The sequence below is a fragment of the Somniosus microcephalus genome, chromosome 11 (genome assembly GCF_052327205.1).
Source record: "Somniosus microcephalus isolate GS21.2 chromosome 11, FLI_Smic_1.0, whole genome shotgun sequence".
Classification (NCBI taxonomy): Eukaryota; Metazoa; Chordata; class Chondrichthyes; order Squaliformes; family Somniosidae; genus Somniosus; species Somniosus microcephalus.
Window position 1 is genome coordinate 61,167,250 of NC_140997.1, and position 12,990 is coordinate 61,180,239.

Genomic DNA, 12,990 nt, shown 5'->3' on the forward strand with positions numbered 1-12,990 from the left:
CTTTTTAAACCACTGCGACTATTGCTACCATTGATGCTACTGTTGCCTTCTGGGTGGTGTCTGAAATTTAATTTAATTTTTTAATCTGTACAAAGGCCTGCTATTCTTAAAATGGACCATGTACATATATATTCCTTGGTTGCTGTTTGTGATCCAGGCCATTCATGTCTACCTTTCTTAGTTTTCATAGACGATCTAAATTATTAATCTATATATATATAAAACGGTCCGTCTGTCTTTGTCTTTCCGTCTGTCTGTCCGGCTATACAATCAAAAGTTATAGAGCGTACCTACACATGTTCTATCAAAAGAAAGCTTATCATTAGGGGACTCTAATAGGTGTATTTACTTTTTGGTCAGACAAAAATACTATAAAAAAAACGTTCAAAAATCCACTCATTAGCGGTTGACCAATCCTACCTCTCATTAGCATTGAGTGACGTGCTGCTTGACCAATCCTACAGTTCAGCGACCTGATGGTTGACCAATCGGTGCGTCACGGGCGGGACCTAATCCTCCAGTCTCCCTAAACTTCGCCGCCATTTTTTTCATCCCCACAGGGACAGCACCAGCCAAACAAACCCCCACATTGCGACTCCGGGAGCGGCAGGTGAGTTTACACACAGCGGGCGGGGCAGCGGCCGGCCGTCAACCGCGCCACCTGCGGGGGAGCTCAGCTGGGGTCCGTCTTGGCCCCACAGCCCAGCCGGGCCTCAAGCGTAGGCCCCACACGGCTGCTATCACAGCCGCACCGGCCCTGAGGCGCTACGCAGCGAGAGGGGAGGGAGGGACAGAGAGGGGGAAGGAGGGAGAGGGGAGGGAGGCACATAGACTAAAGCAGTGACAGACGGGGGAGGGAGACCGCGCGGCCCAAAATTGCCCTGGCAACGCTGGGCACCCCCAGCTAGTATGGAATAAATGGACAGAGAATGTCCATGGATCTAACATCACCGATCACTCTTGTAGAGTGGACCTTGCGCCCTCTATGGACCAGTGTATGCTTTTACCCATCCAATGTTGCAGTAAACGTAGCAGACCCAGGGATCTATCGGAGAACCCTTGACGTTGTATTCCAGCTTATTAGACTAATGTGCGCTGCTACTTGACCTTCTCAAAATCAAAACACGGAATATCTTATCAGATAATGGCTTGGGTAAAAACCAAGACAAATTTAATTAATGTTGTGCTTGTAAATGAACAATACTTGGCACGAGCAGTATATTTACTGTATTTATGTACTTTACTATTTTCCTCTATGCCAAAACAACATAGAAACATAGAAGATTGGAGCAGGAGTAGGCCATTCAATGCGATCATGGCTGATCCATCCAAATTCAGTACCCTGTCCCTGCTTTCTCCCCATAGCCCTTGATCCCCTTAGCCTTAAGAAATATATCTAACTCCTTCTTGAATATATTTAATGAATTGGCCTCAACTGTCTTCTGTGGTAGAGAATTCCACAGGTTCACCACTCTCTGGGTGAAGAAATTCCCCCTCATCTCAGTCCTAAATGGCTTACCCCTTATTCTTAGACTGTGACCCCTGGTTCTGGACTCCCCCGCCATCGGGAACAGCCTTCCTGCATCTAGCCTGTCTAGTCCTGTTAGAATTTTATAAGTTTCAATGAGATCCCCTCTCATTCTTCTAAACTCTAGCAAATATAAGCTTAATCGACCCAATCTCTCTTCATATGTCATTCCTGCCATCCCAGGTATCAGTCTGGTGAATCTTCGCTGCACTCCCTCCATGGCAAGAACATCCTTCCTCAGATAAGGCGACCAAAACAGCACACAATACTCAAGGTGTGGTCTCACCAAGGCCCTGTACAACTGCAGCAAGACATCCTTGCTCCTGTACTCGAATCCTCTCGCTATGAAGGCCAGCATACCATTTGCTTTCTTAACCGCCTGCTGCACCTGCATGCTTACCTTCAGCGACTGGTGCACAAGGACACTCTGGTCTCGTTGCACTTCCCCTTTTCCCAATCTATTGCCGTTCAGATAATAATCTGCCTTCCTGTTTTTGCCACCAAAGTGGATAACCTCGCATTTATCCACATTATACTGCATCTGCCATGTATCTGTCCATAGCCCAACCTGTCCAAATCGTACTGGAGTTTCTCTGCATCCTCCTCACAGCACACACGCCCACCCAGCTTTGTGTCATCTGCAAACTTGGAGATATTACATCTAGTTCCCCCGTCTAGATCATTAATATATATTGTGAATAGTTGGGGTCCAAGGACCGATCCCTGCAGTACCCCACTAGTCTCTGCCTGCCACTCGGAAAAAGAGCCGTTTATTCCAACTCTTAGCTTTCTGTCTGCCAACCAGCTCTCTATCCAAGTCAATACCTTGCCCCCAATCCTATGTGCCTTAATTTTACACGCTAATCTCTTAGGCGGGACCTTATCGAATGCCTTTTGAAAGTCCAAATACATCACATCCACTTATTCTCCCTTATCTATTTTACCAGTTGCATCCTCAAAAAATTCCAGTAGATTAGTCAAGCACGACTTACCTTTTGTAAATCCATGTTGACTTTGTCCGATCCGGTCACTTTTTTCCAAGTGCTCTGCTATTACATCCTTTATAATGGACTCTAGCATTTTCCCCACTACCGATGTCAGGCTTACTGGTCTGTAATTCCCCGTTTTCTCTCTACCACCCTTTTTTGAACAGTGGGGTAACATTAGCTACCCGCCAATCCATGAGTACTGTTCCAGAGTCTATCGAATTTTGGAAGATGACCAGCAATGCATCTACTATTTCTAGGGCCACTTCCTTAAGTACCCTAGGATGTAGATTATCAGGCCCTGGGGATTTATCGGCCCTCAATCCCATCAATTTCCCTAACACCATTTCCCTACAAATACTGATTTCTATTAGTTCCTCCCTTTCATTAGATGCTATGTTCCCCGACATCTTTGGGAGGTTATTTGTGGCCTCCTTTGTGAAGAAAGAACCAAAGTATGTATTTAATTGGTAAGCCATTTCTTTGTTCCCCATGATAAATTCCCCTGATTCTGACTGCAAGGGACCTACGCTTGACTTCACCAATCTTTTTCTCTTCACATATCTATAAAAGCTTTTACAGTCAGTTTTTATGTTCCCTGCAAGCTTACACTCCTACTCTATTTTTCCCCTCTTAATTAATCCCTTTGTCCTCCTTTGCTGAATCCTAAACTGCTGCCAATCCTCAGGTTTGCTGCTTTTTCTGGCCAATTTATATGTCCTCTCCTTGGATCTTATGCTATCCCTAATTTCCCTTGTTAGCCACGGTTGAGTCACCTTTTTTGTTTTATTTTTATGCCAAACTGGGATGAACAAATTCTGTAGTTCATCCATGCGATCTTTAAATGTTTGCCATTGCCCATCCACCGTCAACCCTTTAAATAACATTCCCCAATCCATCCTAGCCAACTCGCGCCTCATACCATCGTAGTTTCCTTTATTTAAATTCAGAACCCTAGTCTGAGTCAACTATTTCACTTTCCATCTTAATGAAGAATTCGATCATATTATGATCGCTCCTCCCCAAGGGGCCTCGCACAACAAGATTGCTAATTAATCCTTTCTCATTACATAATACCCAGTCTAAGATGGCCTGATCTCCAGTTGGTTCCTCGACATATTGGTCCAGGAAACCATCCCGTATACACTCTCGGAATTCCTCTTCCACAGTATTGTTACTAATTTGGTTAGACCAATCTATATGTAGATTAAAGTCACCCATGATAACTGCTGTGCCCTTATTGCACGCATCTCTAATTTCCCATTTAATGCCAGCCCCAACCTCAGCATTACTGTTTGGGGGTCTGTATACCACTCCCACGAATGTTTTCTGCCCCTTGGTATTTCTCAGCTCTACCCATACAGATTCCATGTCATCAGAGCTAATATCCTTCTTTACTATTGTTAATCTCCTCTTTAACCAGCAATGCTACCCCACCGCCTTTTCCTTTTTGCCTGTCCTTCCTGAATATTGAATACCCCTGGATATTGAATTCCCAACCTTGGTCACCCTGGAGCCATGTCTCTGTAATCCCAATTATATCATATCCGTTTACCTCTATTTGCGCAGCTAATTCATCCACCTTATTACGAATGCTCCTCGCATTAAGACACAAAGCCTTCAGGCTTGTTTTTTTAACACTCTTAGACCTTTTAGAATTATTGTTTACTGCGGCCATGTTTGATTTACACCCTGGATTTCTCTGCCTGCCACTTTTGGTTTTTCTCCTTCCTGTCTTTTGCTTCTATCCTTGCTTCCCTTTCCTCTGTCTCCCTGCACAGGTTCCCAACCCCCTGCCATTTTAGTTTAAACCCTCCCCAACAGCAATAGCAAACACTCCCCCTAGGACATCGGTCCCGGTCCTGCCCAGGTGCAAACTGTCCAGTTTGTACTGGTCCCACCTCCCCCAGAACCGGTTCCAGTGTCCCAGGAATTTGAATCCCTCCCCCTTGCACCATTCTTCTAGCCACGTATTCATCTGAAATATCCTTCTATTTCTACTCTGACTAGCACATGGTACTGGTAGCAATCCTGAGATTACTACCTTTGAGATCCTATTTTTTAATTTACCTCCTAACTCCCTATATTCAGCTTTTAGGACCTCATCACGTTTTTTACCTATATTGTTGGTACCTATATGCCCCACAACAACTGGCTGTTCAACCTCCCCCTCCAGAATGCCCTGCAGCCGCACCGAGACATCCTTGACCCTTGCACCAGGGAGGCAGCACACCATCCTGGAGTCTCGTTTGCGGCCGCAGAAACACCTATCTTTTCCCCTAGCTAAAGAATCCCCTATCACTGTAGCTCTCCCGCTCTTTTTCCTCCTGTCCCGTGCAGCAGAACCACCCATGGTGCCAGGAGGTTGGTTGCTGCTGCCTTCCCCCGATAAGCCATCCTCCCCAACAATATCCAAAACGGTATATCTGTTTGAGAGGGGGATGGCCACAGGGGACCCCTGCACTACCTGCCTGCGCCTACTACTCTGCCTGTTGGTCACCCGTTCCCTTCCTGCCTGTGCTTCTACTGCATTTAACCCTTAACAGTGATCTTTGAAATGTGGCTACTCACTTCTTAGACAGCGTTAAGCTATCATGGAGTCTTTGATTCAACAGTATCTTTGGCTTCAGACTAACGGCTGATTTGAGGAATAAGGTCAGCCTCCGATATACCATTCAAACATCATTGGAGATTTACTAAAGCAAAGGACATTTAAAAACTGTATCTCAATTATATTCATTGATCAGCCATTCACAAGTTCCCAATTATATCGGGTGCTTATATTAATCACTTTGAATCATCTGTGATTGCTGGAAATTAACATTTTGCCCAGCCAGCTATCAGTGACAATACTGGATACACCAATGACTCTGCATTAGTGTGTTTTTTTGACAGGAACAAACCATGGATGGATATTAATGGTTTTGGTATACTAGACCATAATGTATATTCTCTGCAGTTTGCAAAAATAACTAGCAATATTCACAGTCACCTCCTCAAATTTGCCATCTCACGTGGCTTCTCTACTCCCAAAGTTTAGATTGCACATAAGGTCATCTCTGATCACTTCCTTGTATCCCTCATCACTCGCAGCCCCTCCCCTCTCCAACCACACTTCCTCCTGCATCCACCCCTGGAAAAAGCTTTTCCACCAGGTCACTTACAACTGCACTTTCAAACTCCAAACTGTGTCCAGCCTTTGGTCCTCCATTCATCACAATGTTTCTGCAGCTGTTGCTCTTCTCAATCACTCTGTTACTTCCATCTATGATGCCCTTGTCCCCAGTAAAACCCCTACTCTCTCCCACCTGAGTAGTTGCCCCTGATATGGCCCCCATCTTCGCTCCCTCAAGGGGCGCAGCTTTGAACGTATTTGGTGCACAACCGGTTAAGTAATTTATCACCAGATCTGGCTGAACTACATCAAGCACTATCGGGTCCTGCTCTCCTCTGTCAAAACTGCTCAATGGTCCAGAATCATCCTAAAATGCAAACATAACAACTGGCTTCTTCTGCCCTACAAACTGCTTCGTTAAACCCCATTTCCCTGCCCTCCTCCACCCTCGCCTCCAACAAGTGCGAGGAGCTCATGGTCAATATTTTCTTCAGTTTTTCTGGGTGCGTGGCAATGTTCCCCCGATTTTAAATTTGGATGCGTGGTCCTTTTAACGGGCTGCGAGGCATACGCGAAATTTCACATTGTAAAAGCCGCTCCCGGGCTGCGCGGGACAGGCAGACAGCTGCATGGCTGTGCAGCTTAGAGGGAACGTTGGTGCATGGCCATTTTAAGGCATGCGCAGTTTTTCCTATTTAAAAGCCAGTGAGCCATATGCGCGGGAGCTGCAGAGGGCCGCGCAGCTTCAAGGGAACATTGCTCTTATTTGTCACTAAGATTGAGACCATCTCTTCAGTTGCCACTGCCACATTTCATCCTTCCCTTTTGTCCCCCAAGGTCCCCACCCCGCACCCCCATCCTAACCTTGAAACTCGCCTCTTTCTTTCGTTTCTTTCCTATCTCGCATCTTCTTCCATCATGCCCTCTCCGAGCTCATCTTGTCTGAGTCCCACCTCGTGTTCTGTCAATCCCATTCCTACTAAACTGTTGACCACCCATCTTCTAAACTACAACTAAATATTGGTAAGACCTAAGCCATTGTCTTCGATCCCTGCCACAAATTCTGTTCCCTAGCCACTGACTCGGTCCCTGTCAACTGTCTGAGGCTGAACCAGACTGTTCGCAACCTTGGTGTCATATTTGACCCCGAGATGAACATCACTAAGACCACCTATTTCCATCTCCATAACATCGCCTGACTCCGCCCCTTCCTCAGCTCATCTGCTGCTGAAACCCTCATCTATGCCTTTGTTACCTCTAGACATGACTATTCCAACGCACTCCTGGCCAGCCTCCCATCTTCCACCCTCCATAAACTTAAGGTCATCCAAAACTTGGCTGCCCGTATCCTAACTGGCACCAAGTCGTCTCGTTCACCCATCACCTCTGTGCTCGCTGACCTACATTGGCTCCTGGTTAAACAACACCTCGATTTTAAAAATCTCATCCTTGTTTCAAATCCCTCCATGGCCTCGCCCTTCCCAATCTCTAACCTCCTCCAGCCCTACAACACTCAGAGATATCTGCACTCCTCCAATTATGGCCTCTTGTGCCATGGAAGATGTGGACGAAAGACTGGTAAATTCATGGGTTCACAAGCTAATTATGGATGAGAAAGGCCATTCTCAATTCACCCATTGAGAAAGATCCTATAATCCTCTCATTGCAGCATCTTATTTTTTCTGAAATGAATCCACATTTTTTTGCCTCTGCTACTGGATTTGGAAGTCCATTCCATGTGTTGATCACTCTGTGTGAAGAAGAACTTACTGATATCAGATTTATCTTTTTACTAGCCTGAACCTGTGTCCCCTTGTCCTGCTCTGGCAATTTAATTTAAAGTAATACAGGAAAACTATTAATTGAATAATGATTTTGGCACATCATTTTATTCACTTAACAGTTCTATTCTTTTATCAATTTTAACTGTGGTATCAAGATTGGCAAGAAGCTAACAATGGAATGCAAACTGGATTGCAATTACAGCACTAATACAGTCACACATTTGTTATGGATAACAGTGCATTTATGTAATTTGCTTCATCACAATATACACATTACAGTGCAGCATAACAAATCTTTGCAATTCATTTAAATGTTTTATTCATTTAACAGTTCATTTAAATGTTTTATTCATTTAACAGTTCATTTAATAAAGACATTTATCATTGGAAAAGACAGAAAAAGGATTTGTGCATGGGAATGTTATTCTCCTAAAAACTTTATTCTTTTATCAGTTATTCATTTAAGTGGGCTTGACTGTATTCTATATTTACCCTTTCCATTCCTTTATCTTGTACACCTTTATAAGATCATCTCTCGGACACCTCCCATACTGGTATTAGGACAGGATTTTTCCAGGATTTTCTGTTATTATTTTGACAAAATACAGTTGCTTTACATGCTTTTACTATGCTAAATAATTACTGAGATACTTTGTTCTCAAACTATTTTAATGCCGTTTCATATTGTCTTAATTTCCTGTCTTGTATTGGTATATTTACTGCTTTATTTCTGTACTTTTCTCATAGCATTGATGTAGAAATTCCTGACGGCTCTCTTGTGGCTGTTGTTGGACATGTTGGATGTGGAAAATCTTCCCTGCTCTCTGCATTGCTTGGGGAAATGGAGAAAATAGAAGGCTATATTGCTGTTAAGGTAAAGCAACTTTCTGCACTCCTCTTTTGTGTCCCATAATTCCAAATTGACAGGAAACTAAAATGTTATAATTAAAACGCTGGGGTAGGCATAACCTGGAGGCTGGATATAAGAACACACACTCACTTATTCAGGTTTGGTGCCTGCTATGATTGGGTTGTAGCTGCTTCTTCTCACCTCTAATTGGTAGTGCTATCATTCAGTGGGGTATCGTGTGTGTCCACGTTGTGGTCAGGAGGTTGCTAGAAATGCATTCACGCATTCTATGATGAGTTCTACTGCTCACCAAGCAGCTCATGAGGAGCTCCTAGTAGTTGTCAATCTAGCACGCTTGAAACCTTCTGTTGTCAGTTGTCCAATGACTTACTAGTGACTATTCTCTTGTAGGTGGGCAGGTCAATAGGCATATTTTATTTGGGATCAAAGTAATTCTCAGATGACACGTTTACTGATTGTACAGGACTAAGTCGACCCGCCATGGCAGACTTGGTAATCTGATACCTGAGCAATGCAAGTATATAGTACTCAAGGGCACTGTTGATGATCAGCCAGCTAGTCTCAGCTGTGGCTCAGTGGGTAACACACTCGCCTCTGAGTCAGAAGGTTGTGGGTTCAAGTCCTTGGGACTCCAGGGACTTGAGCACATAAATCTAGGCTGACACTCCAGTGCAGTGCTGAGGGAAATTGCACTGTCAGAGGTGCCGTCTTTCAGATGAGATGTTAAACTGAGACCTCATCTGCTCTCTCGGGTGGACGTAAAAGATCCCATGGCACTATTTTGAAGAAGTGCAGGGGAGTTATCCCTGGTGTCCTGGCCAATATTTATCCCTCAAACAACATAACAAAAACATTATCTGGTCATTATCACATTGCTGTTTGTGGGAGCTTGCTGTGCGCAAATTGGCTGCCGCGTTTCCCACATTACAACAGTGACTACACTCCAAAAGTACTTAATTGGCTGTAAAGCGCTTTGAGACGTCCGGTGGTTGTGAAAGGCGCTATATAAATGCAAGTCTTTCTTTGTTTCTTTCTCTTTCCCGATAGCTATAATTTCTCAGTACTGGTCCAATCCTTATAAATCTTCTTTTCACTTTCTCCAGTGCTTCTGTGTCCTTTTTGGAGAACAGAACTGTGCACAGTACTCTTAATTGTGGCCTGACAAGGGTCCTATACAAGTTTAACATAACTTCATTACTTTGAATTCTATACCCCTAGAAATAAATCCCAATGCTTTGTTAGCATTTTTAATTGCTTTGCTGACCTGCGATGCTGCTTTTAATGATTCACCTGTGTCCCTAGATACTTTTGCTCTTCCGACCCATTCAGTTTCTTATTTTCTAAGGTGCAGGTGATGTTTCTGTTTTTCCTACCAAAGTGCTTCACCTCACATTTATCTATGTTAAAGTTCATTTGCCACGTAACTGCCCAGTCTGCAAGTTTTCTAATATCTTCTTGCATTATGTTGCATTCTTGTTAGCTGCACCCTGCAGTTCATCTGCAAATATTAAGTTACTTATTCGTAAATCCAAATCATTAATGTAAATTATGAATAACAGTGGTCCTAGCACTGATCCTTGTGGAACACTGCTTTCTACCTTCCTCCAATCTCATTAACTATCCTTTCCTCTGCTCTCTGCTTCCTATTTTTTTTTTTTTAGCCAATTTGCTATCCATTCAGCTGTTTGTCCCCTGACTCCACATGCCCGAACCTTTATCAAAAGCCCAGAGGTTTGGGTGGTCCTGTGGTCAAACAAAGTTATTAGATGAAGGAATACACAATCATAAATGGAGACAATCTGTCCTGTGCTATGTGGGATCATTTTGTTTAGTTTTGCTTGGCTAACCGGTTTTGTTCTAATTCATTATATGCATAGATGCAGCTTATGGGCATCTGGAAGCAATTGAATAAACATTGTCTTTGCTGTGAAATTTTCCTATTTATTGTGCAGTATCAGCTATCGTGCTTGTTTATTTAAAATAGCAAATGTATGAAACTATAGATTACATTGAGGACAAGAATCTAGGGAAGAAAATGACTCTTTTTGTTTATATTCATATACAGGGTTCAGTGGCATATGTTCCACAACAAGCATGGATCCAAAATGCATCTTTAAGAGACAATATTATCTTTGGCCAGGAATTAATGGAAGAGTGGTACGCTAGAGTGGTTGAGAGCTGTGCACTTCTACCTGATGTGGAGGTTCTGCCTGCAGGAGATGAGACAGAAATAGGAGAGAAGGTTCAGTATCCATATGCATTTTATAAATGGTTGATCATCATACTGTGTGAGATTTAGTGACTTTAAATCACATAAAAGTCTATAGTTTATAATTTTAAATGTTTGTGGTGCAAGACATTTGTTTTCCTTCTGCATGATCATAGACTGATGTGTATTGGTGGATCAATATTGCACCCTGTCGAAATGTAATAGAAAAGAATCTAGAAACCATTTTTGTAAAAGCAATGCATGACAGGATACACGTGTACGTATAGGAACAGGAGTAGGTCATTCAGCCCCTCGAGCCTGCTGATGGCTGATCTGTAACTAAACTCCATTTAACTGCCCATACATGCTCAGGCAAATGAGTTTGTGCCTCCACTTTGCCACATGGCGAGTTTTAAATTTTTGTTGGATTATTTGGAAGTGGAGGACAACACTGTAGGGTCGAGGAGATGAATAAATCGGGAGTTGAGTATGTGCAGGCTGCTGTCTGGTTAGGAAGTGTCAGATTTCCTGACCACCATCTTGGCTGGGGATTTAAAAAGAGGAAGAAACATTTAAACAAAAAAGGGCTAAAGAAATACTATGAGCATTGTGTTCTTTATGGTGAGTATTGCTTGTGTAAGAAACACTTCTAATATTCATTACTTATTCAGTTCTTAATCTAGATGAATTTCCAAAAAGTACTCTGCATAGTCCATACCTGCAACAGAACTGTAAATAACAAGTATTGAAAGGTAACTTTGTTGGAGAAAGCAAAGTTCTTTTCTCACTTGTCCCTTTTCACTACTTTTCTAAAGAAACCTTATGTCTTGTTATTGAACAAAATGCAAAATGTTGAGAGGCTTCCAGGAATTGCAGTTCAGATCCATAAAAAGATGTTGACACAGCGATCCATCTTGACCCGTGTCCTGGTGACTCATGGTGTTAGTTTTCTGCCTCAAATGGATAGCACTTTTGTCCAAACCGAAAAAGTTTTGCATAAACAGGATCAAATAATTAATGAAGGTTCATCGACCTGAAACGTTAACTCTGTTTCTCTCTCCACAGATGCTGCCTGACCTGAGTATTTCCAGCATTTTCTGTTTTTATGAAACATCTAGGTTATTAAAACTAATTAATGTTCTTTCCTCTACAGGGTGTGAATTTATCTGGAGGACAAAAGCAGAGGGTGAGTCTTGCTCGAGCAGTTTACAGTGATAATTCAGTGTATTTTTTGGATGATCCACTCTCTGCTGTTGATTCACATGTTGGTCGCCATATTTTTGAAAAAGTGATTGGACCCAAAGGTTTACTGAACGGCAAGGTGAGCAACATTAGCAACTTAACTTGTGATGTAAACACTTTATTTTTTTTCCTCGCCTACTATTATTTAATAAATACATTTGGGTAAAATTAACTTTCTTTACAGACCCGTGTCCTGGTGACTCATGGTGTTAGCTTCCTGCCTCAAATGGATAGGATTCTTGTGATGGTTGATGGACAAATCTCAGAGTCAGGCACCTACCAGGAACTTTTAGAGCAAAATGGGGCATTTGCAGAATTCCTTCGTACTTATGCTCCTACAGAAAATGAAGGTGGGTTGCCACAAAAGATCATGTCACTTCTGCTACACAAAAACACCTCTTCGGTATTGCCTTTCATAACAGTATAATCCTTCTACCAGTGCAGTATAAATCCAGTTTAGTGTGATTTCAAGGTCTTCCTTTTTATCTGTACAACTTGTTGACGGGCATCAGATGATGATTGGTGACATGATGTCCCTGCACTGTTGTCTCCCCTACTTACTTCTGCATCTGGATTTAAAGTCCAAGATTTGCTATAATGTCAAATTTGTTTGATAACGCTCCTGTGAAGCACTTTGGGACGTTTTACTACGTTAAAGGTGCCTAATAAATGCAAGTTGTAATTGTTGTTGTTACTAACACTGCAGAGATTGCTTGTACTCCCAGTCTGGGAAGTCACTGTTTTTTTGTTAAAATGTACTATGAGTCTATTCTGCTCAAAGTTGTATGGTGTGTAGATTAATTAGGACTATAATCTTTCAGTCTTAGAACATTATTAGTTGCTGATGTTAGGAATCCGCCCTTACTACAGTGTGAAAATTTGGTGGGAGACATTTTATAATATATTGTCTGTGTTTTAAAGGATTTTTTTCTTGATTGGTCACAAGTCTGTTTTATGTCGGAACTGGATCTCCCAAAAGGTGTAAAGTTTTTAGGTGCACGTAGGTGACTTCTGTATGTGGAAATCGTTCAGCATAAAACAGATGCATGAAAACTGATGAGCTTTTATGATTTACTTTTGCGTCCGTTCATAAATGTTTGGTACTCTTATGAGCGCTAATTAAAGGTGCAGCATATGGCAGTATCTTTTTCACAATGATCAACTACTTTTTTTCTGCCATCATGCAGATACTAACAAAAGTGTGGAAGAAGAAAAAGGTTTGTTTTGTCAGTTTTTACCTGCAGTATAGCTGAAA

The 12,990-nt window shown here is 42.5% G+C and overlaps 1 protein-coding gene across 1 annotated transcript in view; it reads left to right on the forward strand.

Annotated features, from left to right (window-relative positions):
* Positions 1 to 12,990, forward strand: part of abcc1 (ATP binding cassette subfamily C member 1 (ABCC1 blood group)) — a 133,204-nt gene that overhangs the window by 76,053 nt on the left and 44,161 nt on the right. The window contains 4 exon segments of the mRNA XM_086002247.1: positions 8,161 to 8,287; positions 10,350 to 10,526; positions 11,647 to 11,814; positions 11,920 to 12,085. Of these exon segments, the coding sequence (XP_085858373.1) occupies positions 8,161 to 8,287; positions 10,350 to 10,526; positions 11,647 to 11,814; positions 11,920 to 12,085 (638 nt within the window).